Source organism: Mytilus galloprovincialis, chromosome 10, assembly GCF_965363235.1.
Source record: "Mytilus galloprovincialis chromosome 10, xbMytGall1.hap1.1, whole genome shotgun sequence".
NCBI lineage: Eukaryota > Metazoa > Mollusca > Bivalvia > Mytilida > Mytilidae > Mytilus > Mytilus galloprovincialis.
In genome coordinates this window covers 3,124,292-3,146,911 of record NC_134847.1, presented here as the reverse complement: position 1 = coordinate 3,146,911, position 22,620 = coordinate 3,124,292, and the positions used below count along the sequence as shown (strand labels likewise).

The 22,620-nt window shown below is 31.9% G+C and overlaps 1 protein-coding gene across 1 annotated transcript in view; it reads left to right on the top strand.

Annotated features, from left to right (window-relative positions):
* The window catches only part of LOC143049660 (uncharacterized), a 210,636-nt gene that overhangs the window by 174,249 nt on the left and 13,767 nt on the right, over window positions 1–22,620 (top strand). Inside the window, exons 6-8 of the mRNA XM_076223294.1 lie at window positions 3,206–3,277; window positions 9,357–9,428; window positions 15,755–15,906. Coding sequence (XP_076079409.1) covers window positions 3,206–3,277; window positions 9,357–9,428; window positions 15,755–15,906 — 296 coding nt within the window. The remainder of the gene's footprint in view (window positions 1–3,205; window positions 3,278–9,356; window positions 9,429–15,754; window positions 15,907–22,620) is intronic.

The following is a 22,620-nucleotide window of genomic DNA, read 5'->3' as shown; positions in this document are numbered from 1 at the left end:
TATCAGGAGCACTCAGAAACACATCAATGACGGGGAACGAACCTATATTATATAGGTTTGTAATGCATACATGGTGTGGTCCTTCACTTAATGATACAAACAAGAATGAATCAAGTCAGTTCATGAGGACACATATACTCAATTGTGATTCCATGCAAAACCCGGGAAAAAAATTCTTTTTCTTTTTAACACCTGACATTTTAAATGAAGTCACAAAATTACCCTTCACAATGTTATCTATAGTTTTAAGTGAAGTAGGAGCAAATAATTCGTCGTTGCGTTTATAACGTCAATTAGTTGAAAGAAACTTGACTTAAAAGCGTAAATTTATTTAACCGAATGTAATCGTACTCGAAATAAACATTGTTTCAACTGAATTACTTATTGCATAAAAACAATTCAATCCGGTCAATTGATGACTTTGTATTGGAAATGGACACAGGGCAACAACCTTGTGGTTGTTTATTGGCAAATGATTGAGGAAATTACGTTATTCATTACCCTGTGCATTATACATCTTATAGTTTAATAATTTAAATTTGCTATTAACATAGGTTCAAGCGACTTTGTACTTTAACACTGAGTGCATTTCATAACATAATACATGTTAACACAGAACCAAATACGTATCAAATTTTTTTTTTTTTAGATTTTAATTAATAGCACCTGATAGTTGGTTTAATCCACCATTTTCTACGTAAGCAAATGCCTGTACCAAGTCAGGACTATGAAAGTTCTTTTGATGTGTTTGATCTTTTGATTTTGTCTTTTGATTAGGGACTTTCCGTTTTTGAATTTTACTCGGAGTTGGGTATTTTTGTTATTTTACTTTTAATCAGTTTAATGCTTAACCGTTCTGTGATTCATGACTTCAAAATATTGATATAACATTTTCTGATTTGTGCCTTGGTTTACATTTTTTGTCGTTGTTAACAGATGATCTTAATTTTTCTTTTCATTAATTTCTGTATATTTAAAATGAATAGTTCTTTTCTTCTCTCTATTTAATATCTCCCATCATCAATTAATTACTTTCTCTTAAATTTAGACTTTGAAATGATTCAATTATTCTGGATAAAGATTTATTTTTTCAATACCATTTTAACATTATGTGCACAACAAATAACCGAAACTATGCAAATGCGGGTCAAATGTTCACCCATTCACCTTCAAACCTCATAATTTCATTAGAAATCTGTCTGATATTGTTGGTTTAGAAAGGTTATAAGAAGTTCAGATATAAAAAAAAAGGTTTATTAAAAAATATTTTATCTTTGTATATGGGTTCCAAACAGGATTGCTTTTATTTTTTATCACATAACAAGCTATGAAAGGCCCCGACATGACGAACGTAAAACAATTCAAACGAGAGAACTTAGGCCTGACGTATTTAAACAGAAAACGAAAAACAAGTATGATATATGTATATAGCATTACATGAAAACCTTTGAATAATGTGCTAACATTGAACTAAAAGGATAAAATTCTTGTTTAAGTCGTTAACATCCTTAAGGTACAAAATTACGGTAAACAAACCTATATTTTACAGGTCTTAAATGAATACACGGTGTGGTTCGTCACTTAATGATACAAACAAGAATGAATCAAGTCGGTTCATTAGGACACAGATACATTCTTCCTTCTCCATTTTGTTCAATACAAAACCCTGAAAAGATGTACTTTTTCTTTTTTACACCAGACATCATGAAATTACCCTTGACAATGTAATATATAGTGTTAAGCGAAGTAGGAGCAAATAGTATGTCGTTGTGCTTATAACGTGAATTAAAAAAAAAAAAACTCGATTTAAAAGCGTAAATTAATTTAACCGAATGTAAACGTACTCGAAATGAACATTGTCTCACCTTGTAAACTGGATTAATTTATGCAAAAATAAAACAATTCAATCCGGTCAATTGATGAACTTTTATACATATTTTACTGGAAATGGATTAGACAGGATGGCATCCCATGATTTCAGCTGCTTATTATACTTTGAGGTTGCTTACCGCTATCGTGATCTTTCTTTGAAATAGCTTAGAATTGTCCAATTGCATGAAATAAGTCCTTTAAATTTAAAATAAATACAGGGTGATGTGCTGCTTGTATGATTACTATTGACACATCATCTATAGTACAAAAACGAAAGATAAGACTCCTGTACTATTTTTTCAAATTTACAAAACTTCTTGTACGCTTTAAAATGTCCCATTAAGCAACATGTTCAACATTAAAAAGTAAAATCACAAAAATACTGAACTCAGAGGAAAATCAATTAGGAAAGTCCATAATCACATGGCAAAATTAAATAACAAAACGCATCAAAAACGAATGGACAAGAACTGTCATATTCCTGACTTGGTACAGGCATTTTCAAATGTAGAAAATGGTGGATTGAACCTGGTTTTATAGCTAGCTAAACCTCTCACTTGTATGACAGTCGAATCACATTCCATTATATTGTCACCGATAAAAGATTGAAATTTAAAAGATTGAAAACAAACTACCGGATCAGTATTACTAACATTAACAAAAAATATCTAACATGAAAGACAGGAAGAAGAGACAGACTTTAGGGAAACGTGACTAAGTTGAACACTTGTGGTTGATTCAATTGTTCTTTTGAACAATAGAATATGTTTCATCTAACTAACGACATCCACCATTTTACAATAATATAGCTTTAAACGATACATGCATATAGTGGTGAGATTTACCATTTTGTAAGAGTTCAATTTTGTACTAACCTTGGCCAGTTAAGTTTGAATCACAACATTATAATGAACACACACTGTATATATGTTTTTGAAAGTGATTACCCATACTCATTCTTGAGTTATCTACCTTCAGTTGATTTTAATATTTTCAGAAAAACCAAAAAGATTATACTTTGGACTTTTTCCACGAAACTTTCTTCTATTTTGTCTTTTAGGGCAATTAAAAAAAGAAGTTAATGTAATTATGTATTAACGGATGTAGCTATGTAGCGATTGAATTCTGATTGTTCATCCAGTACAAAATTCCCGAGGTCAGAAGATCCGAATTAAGATATGCCAACATTGGTTTCCATATAGCTGTTGTAAATCCGGTCACTAAGATAATTGTATATAGGTATTCAAATTCAATTTCGAAGACCAAATTTTTATAGAACATGTTATATTTTTGGATTTTAAGATACATACTTTTCAAAAATATTTGTTTGCAGGTGGCTGAATTCTAACCAAATTACAACAGTAGAGCTAAATCTCTTTCGAGGTTTGACGTCTTTAAGAAAATTGTAAGTAATTTGATTTTGTAAACACATAAATTGCCTTCGTATGTTGTTTGTTCGCTCTCGCATAGATTTAATCTATCTTTTTTTGAAACATTTTAAAATGTCCAACACAAGTTTTAAATTTGTATCAATTAATTTGGTAGTACATGTAACATGTGACACCTTTAAGATATCAGAAATAAGGACGTTAAGTGTTATGCTTTTCAATTGATCATATATCTTAGAATGACTTTGTTAGTGGTGATGTTACCATGAATCCGTTTAAGAAACAATACTATACTATGAAATAATTCTTATCAACATTGAAATCAAACCTTACTAATGCGGAATACCATTATCGATTTAATGCTATATATACATTTGTACAATTTCTATTAGTAGGATATATTTTCAGAATAACACAATCTTTGCACTTTGGACTACTTTAATTCGAATTTATTGTATTCTTTTCGAACTAATATAACAATCACATTTAAGTACTATCAGCCTATCAACCTATAGCTTATCACTAAAAATTATAATTCATTATGCAATCCCCTTTTTCCAATTCAATTTTTCCTAAAAATTTCAAGAATTTTTTTTAAATTTAAAACTCCTCAATAAATAGTTTTGTTTTAATAGTATTTCGTGTATGAAAGTTAATGTTCTGCCTTTTTATTTTTTTATTTTTGAATCTTGTAAAAACAACGCAATAATTAATTAGCATTCTTTGTGTAGTCTAACTTGTCCGATTTTCTTAGATCGTCCTGCATCATTCTCATAACAAATTCTATACAACATAAAAGTTTCATCAGTGTTTCAATTACTGCTAGGTAATAATGCACTAATGACCTCCAATACATTTGTCATAGTTGTCCCCCGTACCCCTGATCTCCCCACTGACTTCATTTCCATAATTCTATAAAACTAGTTTTGCCTTATGTGTGTCTTTTTTGCTGTCGTATTCATTTAGTTTTTGTTCTACTGAACCAATTTTCTTACTAAGATTTATGAATTTGGGTAAAATTATTTTGGTATTTCTTGTAAAGTGTACCATTTTCAAGATTTAAAAAATCAAGACGTTTTGCTTGATGTTGAGGGTATTCTCTATCGGTTTAGGATAATTAGGATAACATTTTCAAGTATAGCAGATAAACAGAATTCTTTTAAAAATGTAGACCAAACCTCGTGTTAGAGGAATTCTATCATCGATCTGAGGCGACACATTGGCACATTTTTTAATTTGTATAGCAGTAAAGGTTTGACGGCTCTAACTACATTGTTAAAAACTTGATTCTTCAAAATGATAATTGTCTTCCTCTACTGCTTGTTTTCCGCCAAGTTCAGTATTTTTGTGATTTTACTTTTTGTTTTTGCAATGATCTGTTTTCTTCAAAAATGCTATTTATTTGTGTCAATTTCATTTGGTATTTTTCTTTTGGTATTACTTGTAAAGTTTATAAATGTCAAGAAATGTCAAATAAGAACCTTTACATTTTTGTTATTGGGGTGCTGACATATTTATAGTCAGTGTTTTGTCGTAACTATAATTCAGTCCCCTTTTAACCGAATAAGATTTGTAACCGGGTTTGTACTAACATCAGCAACTAGACGTACGTGCCACATGTGGAGCAAGATCTGCGTCCACTTTCATAGCAGCTACGATCACCCCAAGTCTTTATGGGAGAAATACATAAAATGGCGTATAGAACCTGCGTATACAAATTCTCAACCACTTTTCAGGCTAAAATCAATTTCAAATCTTCAATCTGAACCTTTGACAGCAGTTGGAGACTTTATAAAGCAATCTGCATGCTTCTAAAAATGAGATCAAAGTCTATTGAACGTTACACTATCATCATTAGGTCTTTCCACCTTTCCGTGTGGAAAGACCTATTGATTTTGTTCTGATTTTTTTTTCTATTTTTTTTTCTTCCGCCTAATTTTTTTCTTGCGGTGTAAAAATGTTTCAAAAGATGTCGCTAAGTTTTTTTGTATATGATATCATACAGTCTATACGCTTTTGAAACTCACCCTGTTTAACCGAACACTTTTCTTTGTAAGAGTTATCTCCCCAAACTCTGTTTTTCTTGTTATCAGATCTCCTCCGCAACCGTAAAAGAAAGCGACAAATTTATTTTTCCAAATTGCTCGTTATATCCTCAGGATGCTAGTTTTTATTTTGACCGAAGCTTTACGAAGACTCCATATGAGAGTAATTTCCCCTTTTGTGTTGAAATAAGTGAAACAAATTTGTAACTGGAAAACCATAAGTGATAGAGGCCTGGGGTTTTTTGATTTGAGGTCCTTGGTCCAAAAAAATGAAAATGAGGTCAAGGTCGTATTTTAGATTTCTATTTGTTTTTGATTTCCCTATAACTTTGGAATGGTTATAGATATAGAAAATTTAAGTAGTGAAAAATGCTTGGTACTTCAAGGGGCAACTTGGTTACGTTATGACTGTATTGGTTTTACCATTATGTACAGAAACACAGAAACAAACAAACAAACAAACACACACACACACACACACACACATAACAAACAATCATGTTTCAAAGGGGGAAAAGACCGTTTACAATTGCTTTTTAAAAGCAATTGATTTATATTTATTATCTTTTTTTGTTTTTGTGTATGCTTATACTGTTCAAATAATTTCATTTTTGTATACCGATAAATTTACAATTCTGATCAAGTGAAACAGACATTATAAAACTAAAATCATATTGTTTTCATTCAGTCTCTAAAATAGTATCCACATTTGCAGAAGTGTAGTTCGTGTAAACTTCATGTAGTTTAATGATATATAATAAGGGTTTCATTATCGTGTTTAGAAGATCTTAAATAAAATTTACCAACACTGATATAGACGCAGCAGTTATTAGCATGTTTACAAAGAAATTTATAATAATTGATAATGCAGGAAAACTCGTTGAATACCCGAATTTTGAAACTTTGATAGCAGAACTTAAACATATAATCTTTTTATATAAACCATTGTTTTTGGGTTTTTTTTATTCATTGTGTTTGCATTTACGAAATTATATAATTTATGCATACGTGTTATTTTGAAGGTAACTGTGTAACAATCAAATTACAAAAGAAAATCTTTCGATGTTTCACGGTTCCAAAAAGTCTGTAACACTGTTCTAAAATAGGGTCATTAAGATATTTGTTTTGTGTATTCAAATTAATCATTGTATAAGAACAACCTTACTTTTTTTTAGAATTTAGACTAAACATTGAAGATGTGTTCGTCTCATGATAATAATGTTAGCACTATATATGAATACAATATATTTTATTATATTATAAACATTTGTTCGTATGTATGTACTGATCAATCAGGTTTCAAACTGATATGCTACACTACCGTTTGTCCATTATTGACAACATTAACCGGATTGATGAGTATGCCGATTGTAATGCAGAAATATGTTATATTATTTTGTATAGACCTTCAGACCTACAATGTCCCAATATGTTCCGGGTTTACTGTTTCATACTATCCCTGTCTCATTTTCTTCATTTTTCTAAAAAAAAATGGTTTTTGTGGGAGCAATACTTAAAGTCATTGTCTTCTAATAATTGTTTGCAATTTTCTCACAGAAGTTCAAATATAGTTTAAATTGATGAGCTGTAACGTTTAAAGAAGACCAGTTTTCTGATGTTGTCAATGCATTGGTTACCTTGCATATTTTAGAACACAACATTGTACTTTACTTAGTGTTATTCTAATCAAATTCAATAACATATGGTTATGCACCAAAACTGTCTAAAGACCAGATGTTTCAGATTGTATACCACAGCTGGTGCATTCGATATTTAATACAGATAATTTGATACGGACGCCATCACGAGTTTGTTGACCGATATGCCATATTCGTCTTACAGATGACAACGAATATGTTCCAATTGTCGTAACTACAATCCTGTCCCCTTTCCACCGAATGTGACCTACCGATTTAGACCTATCACTGTTTGTATTAACATTAGCAACACGAAGGATGTGTCTAATGTGAATCAGGATCTGCTTTCTCTTCCATTGCACCTGAGATCACCACCAGTTTTGGGTGCAGTTGTTGTTGTTCAGTCTTTAGTTTTCTATGTTTTGTTTATGTACTGTTGTTAGTCTGTTAGTCAATTCTTGTTTTTGCCATGGCGTTGTTAGTTTATTTCAGACCTATGAGTATAAATGTACCTTCAATATCTTTCGCCTCTCTTCAGTCAAACATGAATCATGCTATTTACTGAATTATAATCATCTGTCAGTATATGTGCATTGTTACAATCAGTTATCAAACATATGTATTACACTTCCATTGGTCTTCCTAAGTAAATATTTTGCATTGATAAATATGCCATATTTATTCAGAAATAAGTTTCAAAATTGTTTTTTTGCCGGCACCTGGACTACAATCGAATTAAATCACTAAAAGTAAATCTCTGTCGTCGTTTGACAGCTCTGACAACTTAACAAATAATTTTTTCTAGAAAAAAATAGTTTCCTTTCCTGTGTTGATAGTTTGCTGTCACATTGATTAAATTTACCTTTTTCGAATACATTTTCCAATTGTCCTATCATGATTTATAAATGTCTGTCCATTGAATTTTGTATATCATTAATATGTATCATATTCTAGAAATCTATGACAAGGACGTTATGCTTATGATATTGAATTAATAAAATAACTTAATATGATATGCAATGTTCTCAGTGGTGATGCTATCCTGTATCTGCTCATAACAAGATACTTCACTGGAGAAGATATGAAAACAATCGAATCACATCAGTAGTAGTAAATATCTTTCGAGGTTTGACGGCTCTAACAACATTATAAGTAACTTGATTCTGAAATAAACAATGTGGTCTTCCTGTGTTGCTGGTTTGCTCTCGCAAGGATTACATTTATTTCTACAACAATCAAATTACATGATTCTGTAGAAATAAGTTTCCTTTTAAAATGTGTTGCTGGTTTGCTTTCGCAATGATTTAGTTTTTCTTCTTAAAAACATTTTGAGATTTTCCAACTTAGATTTATAAATGTGTGTCAAGTTATTTTGGTATTACATGTACAGTGTACAATTTTTTAGAAATCAAAAATAAGGACGTTTATATCGACATTTGATGTGTTTGCGCTTTTGGTTTTGCCGTTTGATAAGGGACTTTCCGTTTTGAACTTTCCTTAATTTCAGTATTTTTTGTTATTTTACTATTTATATTGATGTTAATGAATTGAGAATAAAATTGAGAATGGAGATAGGGAATGTGCCAAAGAGACAACAACCCGACCATAGCAAAAAACAACAGCAGAAGGTCACCAACAGGTCTTCAATGTAGCAAGAAATTCCCGCACCCGGAGGCGTCCTTCAGCTGGCCCCTAAACAAATATATACTAGTTCAGTGACAGTTCAGAAGACTGCGTCAGGTCGTCTGAATTCGGCCACTCTTGTGTTTTGCCATATTCAAAGTTAATCAAGTGTATTTAACTTTATAAAACATGTATAAACTAATGTGTATACAATTAAAAGTCTGCTTGTGGTACCTGCATAATAATCAAATTACATCGCTTGACATAGATATCTTTAAAGGTTTGACGTCTCTTACAAAACTGTAGGTAACTTATTTCCACTAAACACAATTTGCATTCGTTAGTTGCTGGTTTGCTCTTGCAAATATTTAATGAATCGTTTTGAAAACATTTTATTTGCAAACTGTAATGAATCATAACGATTTATTATTTTGTAAGTACCTGTAGACCATTCAATTTACAATGGTCCCTATGTGTTGCTGATTTACAGTCTTATTATATCATTCCTATCCTTTTTTCTTTTTTTTCAAAGTAAAATAAGTTTTTGTGAAAGCAATATTTATAGTCAGCGGTTTTATCATTTGTTTGCAGTTTCCCTGAAGATGTTTAAATATCGTTTATAATTTATTTGCTATAACGTTTGAAGTATACCAGTTTCAGGAAATAAAAAGGCCATTTAAATTGATGTAATTGAATAGATAACATGGCTTAAGTTTTTCCATAAATATGTTTCCCTTTATGAATATGACATAATTTATGCAGAAATTCGTTTCAAAAATATTATTTTGAAGGTACCTCCAAAACAACAGAATAACATCGCTGGATATTAATCTCTTCAATGACTTGACAGCTCTGACAACACTGTAAGTAACCTGATTCCACAAAGTATAATTTGACAGCTCTGACAACACTGTAAGTAACCCGATTCCGCAAAATATAATTTGACAGCTCTGACAACACTGTAAGTAACCTCATGTCAAAAAATATAATTTGACAGCTCTCACAACACTGAAAGTAACCTGATGCCACAAAATATAATTTGACAGCTCTGACAACACTGTAAGTAACCTGATGCCCTAAAGTATAGTTTGACAGCTCTTACACCACTGTAAGTAACCTGATGCCACAAAATATAATTTGACAGCTCTCACAACACTGTAAGTAACCTGATGCCACAAAATATAATTTGACAGCTCTGACAACACTGTAAGTAACCTGATGCCCTAAAGTATAGTTTGACAGCTCTGACATCACTGTAAGTAACCTGATGCCACCAAATATGATTTGACAGCTCTGACAACACTGTAAGTAACCTAATGCTACAAAATATAATTTGACAGCTCTGACAACACTGTAAGTAACCTGATGCCACAAAATATAATTTGACAGCTCTGACAATACTGTAAGTAACCTGATGCCCTAAAGTATAGTTTGACAGCTCTGACACCACTGTAAGTAACCTGATGCCACAAAATATAATTTGACAGCCCTGACAACACTGTAAGTAACCTGATGCCACAAAAGCTCTGACAACACAAGTAACCTGATGCCACAAAATATAATTTGACAGCTCTGACAACACTGTAAGTAACATGATGCCCTAAAGTATAGTTTGACAGCTCTGACACCACTGTAAGTAACCTGATGCCACAAAGTATAATTCAACAGCTCTGACAACACTGTAAGTAACCTGATTCCGCAAAATATAATTTGACAGCTCTGACAACACTGTAGGTAACATGATACCCTTAAGTATAGTTTGACAGCTCTGACACCACTGTAAGTAACCTGATGCCACAAAGTATAATTCGACAGCTCTGACAACACTGTAAGTAACCTGATTCCGCAAAATATAATTTGACAGCTCTGACAACACTGTAAGTAACCTGATTCCGCAAAATATAATTGACAGCTCTGACAACACTGTAAGTAACCTGATTCCGCAAAATACAATTTGACGGCTCTGACAACACTGTAAGTAACCTGATGCCACAAAATATAATTTGACAGCTCTGGCAACACTGTAAGTAACCTGATTCCGCAAAATATAATTTGACAGCTCTGACAACACTGTAAGTAACCTGATTCCGCAAAATATAATTTGACAGCTCTGACAACACTGTAAGTAACATGATGCCCTAAAGTATAGTTTGACAGCTCTGACACCACTGTAAGTAACCTGATGCCACAAAATTTAATTTGACAGCTCTGACAACACTGTAAGTAACTTGATGCCCTAAAGTATAGTTTGACAGCTCTGACAGCACTGTAAGTAACCTGATGCCACAAAGTATAATTCGACAGCTCTGACAACACTGTAAGTAACCTGATGCCACAAAGTATAATTTGACAGCTCTGACAACACTGTAAGTAACCTGATGCCACAAAGTATAATTTGACAGCTCTGATAAAACTTTTAGTAACCTGATGCCCTAAAGTATAATTTGACAGCTCTGACAACACTATAAGTAATCTGATTCCACACAGTATAATTCGACAGCTCTGACAATACTGTAAATAACCTGATGCCACAAAGTATAATTCGACAGCTCTGACAACACTGTAAGTAACCTGATGCCACAAAGTATAATTCAACAGCTCTGACAACACTGTAAGTAACCTGATTCCGCAAAATATAATTTGACAGCTCTGACAACACTGTAGGTAACATGATACCCTTAAGTATAGTTTGACAGCTCTGACACCACTGTAAGTAACCTGATGCCACAAAGTATAATTTGACAGCTCTGACAACACTGTAAGTAACCTGATTCCGCAAAATATAATTTGACAGCTCTGACAACACTGTAAGTAACCTGATTCCGCAAAATATAATTGACAGCTCTGACAACACTGTAAGTAACCTGATTCCGCAAAATACAATTTGACGGCTCTGACAACACTGTAAGTAACCTGATGCCACAAAATATAATTTGACAGCTCTGGCAACACTGTAAGTAACCTGATTCCGCAAAATATAATTTGACAGCTCTGACAACACTGTAAGTAACCTGATTCCGCAAAATATAAGTTGACAGCTCTGACAACACTGTAAGTAACATGATGCCCTAAAGTATAGTTTGACAGCTCTGACACCACTGTAAGTAACCTGATGCCACAAAATTTAATTTGACAGCTCTGACAACACTGTAAGTAACCTGATGCCCTAAAGTATAGTTTGACAGCTCTGACAGCACTGTAAGTAACCTGATGCCACAAAGTATAATTCGACAGCTCTGACAACACTGTAAGTAACCTGATGCCACAAAGTATAATTTGACAGCTCTGACAACACTGTAAGTAACCTGATGCCGCAAAGTATAATTTGACAGCTCTGATAAAACTTTTAGTAACCTGATGCCCTAAAGTATAATTTGACAGCTCTGACAACACTATAAGTAATCTGATTCCACAAAGTATAATTCGACAGCTCTGACAACACTGTAAATAACCTGATGCCACAAAGTATAATTCGACAGCTCTGACAACACTGTAAGTAACCTGATGCCACAAAGTATAATTTGACAGCTCTGACAACACTGTAAGTAACCTGATTCCACAAAGTATAAATTGACAGCTCTGACAACACTGTAAGTAACCTGATGCCACAAAGTATAATTTGACAGCTCTGACAACACTGTAAGTAACCTGATTCACAAAGTATTATTTGACAGCTCTGACAACACTGTAAGTAACCTGATGCCACAAAGTATAATTTGCCTTCGTATGTTGCTAGTTTGCTTTTGGTAAAATCTAATTCATCTTTTGAAAACATTTTTAAATTTTCTACAAAAGTTTTCAAATTGGTGACAATGAATTTGGTATTGCATCTAAGGCGTACCATTTTCAAGAAATAAAAGATAAGGAAGTTGAGATTAAATATCTTGGATTAATAAGATAGCTTAAGATGATGTAACGTTCTAAATGGTGATATTACCTTGTATCATTTTAGAATAAAACGTTTGATTTAGAAGAGATGACAGAATTGTTATTAATATTGAGAGTAAACCTTTCACAAAAGTGATAGCATTATCAATCTGGTGCTATAAATAAGTACATCTTTGATCAGAAATTAAATTGACTTTCTTGCTTTTTGGTCCCAAAATTAACTCATTGTTGAAGGCCGTACGGTTGTTTATAATTGCTTACATCCACTTCATTTTAACTTTAGTGGATAGTTGTTTCATTGGCAATGATACCACATCTCCTTATTTTTAAAACCTAAACTTTATATTACCCTATCATTTGATAAAGCCATTTGAAATCTGACTTTCAATTATTATGTCCTATGTTATGGTCATTAACAAGGTATAATTTAATATATAATATTTAAAAGGAATAAATATCGCTACATCACGATACTATTCTGATTTTGTAAGAGCGCAACATTATTCTTGTTTCATTGCATCTCTAGTATGTTACACACATTTGCGGAGTTGTTTTTAATTTATCCTGAATAAGAGGCAAACTCGTAGTTACTAAGGAAACCATTGAGCAAAATATGACATGAAAGTCGAAGAATTTGTTGGGGTTCTTCTACTCCAACTCCGCTAGCTATGGACCTGATAAATGAGGTTATAAATTTAACACGTCATTAGACCTTTCTTAAAATCTGGTATTGACCTACCTGATTTAAAATATGATCCATTTTATATTTGTTTTTGCTAATTCATCATTAATGACACGGTCAACAGTATAAGAAAACAATTATTTTTTACAGACTTTAGAGCAGACCTAAAAGATATTTTCGTCTTGTGCTAACTATCTGAGCCATTGATGAAAAAAAACTATACATCATATGATGAAATCTTTCAGTACGAATAGAAAAAAATCACCAGTGTTTAAACAGATATACTGCACTTCCGTTGTCGCATTATTGTCAAGGTTTTTCTGTTTTTTTTACAATGAGGATTATGATAAATGCAATGCATAAATACGTTATGATATTTTGAAGTTACCTACAGACCAATCAAAAAAAATTCCCCATATGTTGCTAATTTGCTATTGCATCATATCAACCTCTCCTTTCATTTAAATTTGTTTAAGTAAAATAAAGTTTCTGTAAACAATATATATAGTTAGTATTTAATCATTTTCAAACCTCTTTGCAATTTTCACAAAGCTGATCAAATATCATTTAAAATTATTTGACATGACTTTTAAAGTGTACCATTGCACATTGTCATGGTTTTCTTGGAGTGTTTTAAAAAAACGTCTTTACATATATCCTTTGGATGGTGGAAAAGAGGGACGAAAGATACCAAAGGGACAGTCAAACTCATAAATCTAAAACAAACTGACAACGCCATGGCTAAAAATGAAAAGACAAACAGACAACAGCACACACGACACAACATAGAAAACTAAAGAATAAACAACACGAACCCCACGTACTGATTGATGTTTTGTGTTAGATTCAAGATTTTGTTTTATTAACTGATGTTGCTCTTGTAATGGTTTCCTCCACCAGCTTACGCGCAATCAAACACGTTTAAAAGTTCAACACTCCATTTTATGTTTGTGCCTGTTTTTTTCGTTTATTGTTTTGTACACCAATCAGATCGTCAGTTTTCTCGTTTGAATTGTTTTACGTTCATTATTTTGGGCCTTTAATAGTTTACTATGGGATATGGTTTTCGGTCATTGTTGAAGGCTGCATGGCCGCCAATAGTTAATAACTTCTACATCATTTGACCTCTATTGTAGAGTTGTTTCTTTGGCAATCATACAACGTTGTTTTTTTGTTATTTAAAATAAATTTAAAAAAAGTGTCGATTGAATTAATACACTGTCAAAGTTCCTCTATTCGTGGATATCAATTTTCGTGGTTTCATAAAAAGTTACATCTTTGTGGGTTCTTAAAATCGTTGATTTCAATTTTGTGACAAAAAAAATGTAAGACGAATTTGAAGATTTCAGAAACGAAAATTCGTGATATCTATCGTATGTTGATTAATAATGATTAAATATTACCAACAAAATTCATTATGTTTTTAATAAAATAATTGCTTTTTGAAAAAGGATAGTTCTTTACTTATTCCTATTCAATATCTTCGGTCATTAAGTAAATACTTTCTCTAATGATTGAGACTTTAAAATATTTTAATTTGACGAGATAAAGTTTTTACTTTTTTCAATACCATTTTAACATTTTGTGCACAACAAATAACCGAAACTATGCAAATGCGGATCAAATGGTCTCCTATTCACTTCCGAACCTTATGATTTAATTGAAAATCTTTTGGATATTGTTGTGTTAAAAGGTTTTGAGGAGTTCAGATACAGAAAAGGGTAAATATTTTACGAAATATATTACCTTGTATAGTGGTTCCAAATGGGATTGCTCTTAGTATTTTAAGACTGACTTTTATAGTTCGTAAGACAAAAACAATTGCTTGTCCTATGAACAGTATAAAGTGAAAACAGAAAAACAGCAGCTATATTTGACATAATGAATCAATGTCGAATGTGCATTATCTTCATACTGGTCGTTCTCATCGTTTAGACAGGATTGCATCCCAGGATTTCCTAAAATCAGCTGCTTTTTATACTTTGAGTTTGCTTACCGCTATTATGATTATTCTTTGAAATAGATTTGAATTTTCAAGTTGCCTAAAATAACTACGTTAATTTCAAAATAAAGACAGGGTGATGTGGATCATGTGTGATTATCAATGATATCTATAGACCAAAAACGAAAGATGACAATATATAGGCTACCGTACGACTTTCAACCGTTTGATAATCTTATAGTAAGCTGAAAACAGCCCGATACAACACTCGTTAAAATTGAATAACCTAAAACTACTTCAAAGTCAATTACTAATATTAACATGAAGCATCAGTTGGGATTTAACACATCAAGAGGAAAAACTACACAGAGTAAACAAATCACCGTTATTTAAAACAGTTATCGAACACGAAGTCATCACCAAATTTCAATGAATAAGTAAACCATATTCTCTCTGACTTTTGCAAATATAGTGTGAAGACACCATAAGCAGTTTCAGCATTGTTTGTAGCTTTTGGATGTGATCGGATGCCATTATACTCGACAGAATTGTGCACCATGTATTAATTGTATAAGAGGATGGTAAATTTGTTGTTTTTTTAATCAGAAACATAATTACATTAGTTATTCTTTGCACCACGCAGAATTAATTATATTTTGTTGTTTTTTATAAAACAGGAGACTAGACAATAATCCCTTTAACTGTTCAACTTGTGATGTGAGAGAATTGAAGATTTTTCTTCAAAAGAAAAATAATTTCGGAAATTCCCGTGCGAAGTGTGAAGGTGAAATCACATGGTTAATTAATCATAACTTCAACAACTGCAAAGGTAATATAATATAATATATATATTGAAAGAAACAACAATAACAACATGGGAAGAAAAACAGAGATAGACAGCATACAGCTAGTATTTTGCATATAACCAAGGCAAATAATACAAAATTTGTTTGTATCAATGAGTTTGCCTTCAACCTAGTTAATCAAACAATCACAAACCAGTCACACAATATTATTTTTTTGTGTAAATAGAGGAGATGTTGGTTGATTGACAATGAGAAACACATGAACCACAGATCAAAGGACACTGTTGCAAGTAGCTAAGGTGAACTTACGTATTAATCATGACCATTAGAAATAATAAGCTGTAAACAGCCAATCGATTAAAAAAAACGAAACAGTTGAACCTTACCTATAAATTTGACAGGGGTGTGTAACTGGTCAACATAGTAAGGAACAGCTTAACAACTTGGAAATGACTGTGCTTATTTGATCGATGCAATTCACAAACAAACAACTTAAAAACTGACATACAGTACTTATCTTAGACTATTCATAGTTCTTGTGAGCTAGTCAATAATTACTAATACAAAATCAGGTTTTCAACAGCCTAAAATATCAATCAGAACAATAGCAAATAACAAGATGTGGTATGCTCTCCACTGAGACATATATAGACCTCTTTTGGTTATCTTTTCTCTAATTTCTGCTTTAAAAAGCCCCTACGTAAAGGTAGACGTACATAATGAAATTAAGATCAATAAACAAAGATTTTTTTTTTACACACCATTTGAGGAAGTAACAACTGTTATTCGACTTTTAAGATAATAAATCCACGCATTTGATTTCTAAATTTAGCTTATGAAGTTTCAGTTTTAGTCCTTAGTTTTAATCTGTTTGCAAATTGTATTTATATCTACATGAGTATTGTGTATGCAATATAAACAATACTATGTGTTCTTATAAAAAACACGCGTTTGGTGCAGTTATTTTAATGAATTTCAAATTGGAAAGCTTACAATGCATCATTAATTGCAACGAGTTGAAGAGGAACATTCATTGAGATTTAACCACTTTACAATTAATAGGTAATTGTGCATGTCAATGGTAGCTACATACGAATAACACAACATACATGTAGGTACTAAATATTCTACATTGTTCTATTTAGGGCTATATATATGGGCAGACTCGCAATGACATTGACTGACACTGTTCAAATTTGTGTTTTTTGTCTGGATATTTGAACATTAACAAACTAGCGTTGCCATAAATGCCATTAGAATGAATAACATTTTTGTTTAATTTTTTTCCATATGTCGTTATATATTGATACATCTGAAGCATTGCCCAAAAAGTAAAATAACAAAAATACCTCACTCCGAGGAAAACTTTAAACGGAAAGTCCTTAGGCAAATGGCAAAATCAAAAGTTCAAACAGATCAGGTACAGACATTTTCTTATGAAGAAAATGGTGGATTAAACCTGGTTTTATAGCTAGCTAAACCTCTCACTTGTATGACAGTCGCATACAATTATATTATATTGACAACGCTGTGTGAACAAAACAAACAGACATAAAAGGTACAAATGTCAAAAATAAGATTACAGCAGTCAACATTGTGTAATAATCTTAATCACTACAAAAACAAGCAAATATATCAACAAAATCAAAGGAAAAGGAATATAGACAAAGCATATCAGCAAAAACGAAAGACAAAAGTACAAAAATTTACAAAAAGTACATGCAAATTGACCTAAATCAGCTGTGCACTTAGTTTTAGACTGAACACCTAGTGGAAGTTAAAGGATCCATTTCAAAATGCAATGTATATATTCAGAAAAAGTTGAACATATTATTTGTATTCAATGTAAAAGAATATGTGATCCTTGAAAACCTTTTATCCTAATATGGCAAAAATGCCACAAATGTATTACGCTTGTACCTTGAAACGCATGAGTTACAAGTGTATCACATGCATGACACGCATGTTTTTGCCACGTATGAAAAATATGCGTGGCACACATGCGTTCAAATTTGAATCGCACGTGTCTAAATATACGCATTTGCCGCGCATGTATTTGAAACACATGCAACACATGCTATATACACACGTGAAACCCATCGATATGAAAACACGTTTTATATGTATTATTAGCATTTGTCATATATATGTAACTTTACATCATTGTAAGCGTGAAATTTTCCATATGAATATCTTGTTGAAAACGTGCATGTGAATCGCTTGTGTCTATAAAAATGCATGTGTCACGCATGTGTTTGATAAGATGCAAATACAGATAAAAAAAGTAGTTTTTTGAATTATTCATTATATTCCTATTTTGATAATATACTGTGGTAGAGTTGAGAAATTATATTTTGTTATAAAAACATTATATTACCTATAACTTATTTTGGACAGATTCATTGATTAATCAATAAGATATTTATTCCATTGAGTTTTGATATATTTCTTCCGCACATGCCTTTTCTTTTTTGTAATATTATTATGTCAAAAGTCAATCCGAATGATAAAAAGCTTGATCTATTGTCATAAAAAATCCCTAGAGTTTCCATAATTTCAAAGAAAAATGAATATTACATACAAATGTCTTCTTAATATGAGTTATCTCCCTTGATTAGCGCTAAAAGAACTGTTCCCTTTTAACACACTAATAAAACAGGTAATATCATAAGCTTTGAACACCACATATGTTAAAACAGTATGACATACAATGCATTAAACTCCAAGTCAGGACGCAAAATAACTCCTTATGAGTATCCACCCCCCCCCCCCATCCTAAAAGGAAATAAAGAAAGTATAGTGTTCTGTGTGTCGACTTTTTATCAATATTTAATTTCCTACACATTTATCAATAATTATTGCAACTCAGAAATACAACTTCAGATGAGTGAGTAACAAAAAAAAATATTTTTCCTTGCTACGGGTACCTGATGAAAAAAAATCCCCTGCTAATATTGGATGAAATTTCATCAACATCAGTCAGGCATTTTCATCATTTATGTTCTGTCCATCAAGCTAACCTAAAATTCCAATGAATTGATTTTCCTAGAATGTTTGGTAACATGTTTGCTAATTCACCTTTGACGTGTAGCTTTCATCTCTAGTCTTTTTTTTTAAACAGAATGAATCAATTTCCTAGCAATCCCAATACAAAATGTAAATTGCGGGATGTATTAATATTGTAAAATGAATAAATAAGATACAAATCTAGGATTTTGAAAAACGGGGGTCCAGGAAGCCAAAGTTTGGAGTGATACTTGTAAAAAGTCTATGCTTTTATTATATATAAATATCTCTATAAGAAGAATTGGTCCCTTGTACCCTTTGAGTCAAGATGTTATGTATGTCATTGGTAATTCTTCATTGAAAGTTTTGAATTAAAACTTACACTAGATTATTGAATTATTAAATTAAAAAACACACTGCTGTCTTTTTTTTCTATGTAATTTACAAAATACATGGAGATGCTCCTACTTTCGGGAGGCTTAACTGCTTACACACTAATGGAGTTGTCTTTGTTTATTTATTTGGTTTGGGTTTTTTTGTGTAAATATGCCTTACCAGGCACAGACTTTCAACAGTAAATAGCATTTCAAAATAGTTGTATTGACTCAGTTTTCTGTTAAACATTTATGAGTCGATCTATTTGACAGGTACTTTGGGCAAAAAGTCTTTGTGTCGCTATCCGTGATTCGTTTGTCCGGAATCAGTTTTATTTTAAAACGGATATTATGTGCAGACAACAAGGAACGACAAACCAAGAACGCTTAAAAGATTGACACACTAATTTCATCTGTGGATTAATCGGAATAAATGTGAATAAATCGAAAAGAAACAATCAAATATCTTCTGTCAGTACACATTCTTAAAATAAAAGAAATAAAATAAAAAGATTTCACAAAACACAACCACTTGGACATGGATATGCATGAGTTGGTCTTTACACACGTATTCCACATTCCAAACTAAAAGACAAATTGAAAGAGTTGGTATTACTTTGCTTCATAAAAAAGAATGGCCAGACAAGATACAAGTATCTTGTCTTAGGGAGGAATAAATCCTACTTTGTAAAGAATCCCTCTGATTCAAAGAAAAAATTCTCTGAAACTGATATTATCAAGATGCTTGATTTCTTGATTGACAACATATTTGTTACGTTCGGAGGACGTGTTTTTCAACAGACTGTCGGCATTCCAATGAGAATAAACTGTGCCCCTCTACTTGCCAACTTGTTATCTTTATTCTTATGAGGCTGACTTCATGCAGGAAATTCTTAGGAAGAAAGATAAGAAGTTAGCAATATCCTTTAACTCTACTTTCCGCTATATAGATGATGTTCTTTCACTAAACAATTCAAAATTTGGTGACTATGTGGAACGCATTGATCCCATCGAACTAGAGATAAAGGATTCATATCTTGACTTACATCTAGAAATTAACAATGAGGGTCGGTTGAAAACAAAACTTTACGACAAAAGAGATGATTTCAGCTTTCCAATTGTGAACTTTCCATTTCTAAGTAGCAACATTCCAGCAGCACCTGCATACGGGGTATATATCTCCCAATTGATACGATTTTCCCGTGCTTGCGTTGCCTATCATGATTTTCTTGATAGAGGGTTGCTGCTCACAAGGAAGCTATTAAACCAAGAGTTCCAAATGGTGAAGTTGAAATCATCCCTTCGTAAATTTTACGGACGCCATCACGAGTTTTTTGACCGTTATGGAACAAATGTTATCGGATATGTTCCTTACGTCGTAACTACAATCCCCTTCCCTTTCATGAATGTGACCTACCGAATTAGACTATTTACCAGATTTGTAATCACATAAGCAACACGACGGGTGCCACATGTGGAGCAGGATCTGCTTACCCTTCTGGAGCACCTGAGATCACCCCTAGTTTTTGGTGGGGTTCGTGTTGTGTATTCTTTAGTTTTTTATGTTGTGTCATGTTTACTATTGTTTTTCTGTTTGTCTTTTTCAATTTTAGCCAGTTTGTTTTAGATTTATGAGTTTGACTGTCCCTTTGATATCTTCCGTCCCTCTTTTACACACTTATTAAATTGTGATGATTTGACAATTTAAAAGATCTACATCAGATATCAATAATTATCATCTGTTATTACATGTTATACTTTACAATCTATTTACTTATATATGCGTAAATACGTACTAAATTATTTGTTGTATAGGTTGATACCAAATCATAGTACGTCACATCCGGTTGCATACGAAAAAGGATTGAAAAAATATTCCCTTGAAATTGACAGTTGCAGGAAATTAATCCTACATTTCATTGCAATAAAACATTTCTGAGTCGTAAACAGTATCTTGGGTGTTTCAAAGCACCGTTCTTTTTTTATTCGGTGTTTCTTTAAAATATTTTGGAAACTTGAGGTTACATGGTTACTGAAGCTTGTACACAGGAAAAAAAGGGGTGAACATTTGATTGGTTCCGGTGATAGTTATTATCTTATCTGCAACGAAATGTTATGCGAAATGTTATTTATAACAAAGATAAATTCTGCACAATTTTTGGAAAAGTGCAAATTTAACAGAGACTTATAGGAGAAAAACAATGGTGGTATTACATCTATACTAGTATTTTCTTGTAAATTTCCATATTTCCATACCTTGTTTTCATTTGTCAGAGTCGTACCTTTCATTCCTAAGATTTTTAACAATAAAGTCAATTATAGATGTAGTTTTACAACCACAACTAACTTAAAAAATCAAATTAAAAAAAAAAAAGTCTTCTTATTCTTCACGCTTTACTTTAATATGTTTCAGTTTTACTCGGTTTGCGTTTGTTTTGTTTCAAACGTTAGATATTCCTATGGGAATTTTATAAACTTTTCTTTTTCTTTAAATCCAGTGGTCTCTTTGATGTAGTTTTGGTTTCCTCTCAATGATATGTTTTTACTTAAGGGCATACGATACAGTTTTGATCCTGTATTTACAAGTTCGTGAAAATTTGCATATAGGCTATTTTTTACCTGATTAATTCAAATATGTAATAAAAAATATACCTTCATGTGCTACTTTTTGAGTAAAATGAGGTCGAAATTATGTATATTTGCTCAAAATTCAGATTTGTGGTCGAATTTCTTTTTCGAAAGAAAGACATAACTTTTTTGTCATAAAAGATAAACACAAATTGTTTTTTGTTAAATAATCGGTAATTTCTGTATTTTATAACTATCCTAAAAAATTATGCATCTTTAATTCAGAAATAACTCATATTTATCAAATGTTCATGAATTGAGGAAAATACATCATTTTTTCCTGCATGTTTATCAAAATTAAAAAAAAAACTCTATTTACAGTTTTATAAAATTTGGGTCACATAATCTCCCTGCAAAATGAAACAAATTGTTGTTTTAAAAAATAGGGGTCCATGAACTCGTTTTCAAATTAAATCCGTTTAAATGATAAAAATCAGTCGAAAAATGCATCTTTTCCCGATATGTCACAGTTTGACGTCGCGAAAATAACATTTTACGTTAGCAACGTCATTACCTCCCCTGTAACAGTATCGTATGCCCTTAACTTAACCATTTTACCCGACAGGTAAGACAACAACACTAGTCTGAACTACTACATCAATAATATTTAATTGGAAGTGGATTGTTGCTTGTTTAAATTCCTTCTTTTTTCATAGTTTTTGTCAGAATCAGAAACAACAGATGCATTTTCTTCTTCTTAGTCAATATATACAGACTATTTCTAGAGAG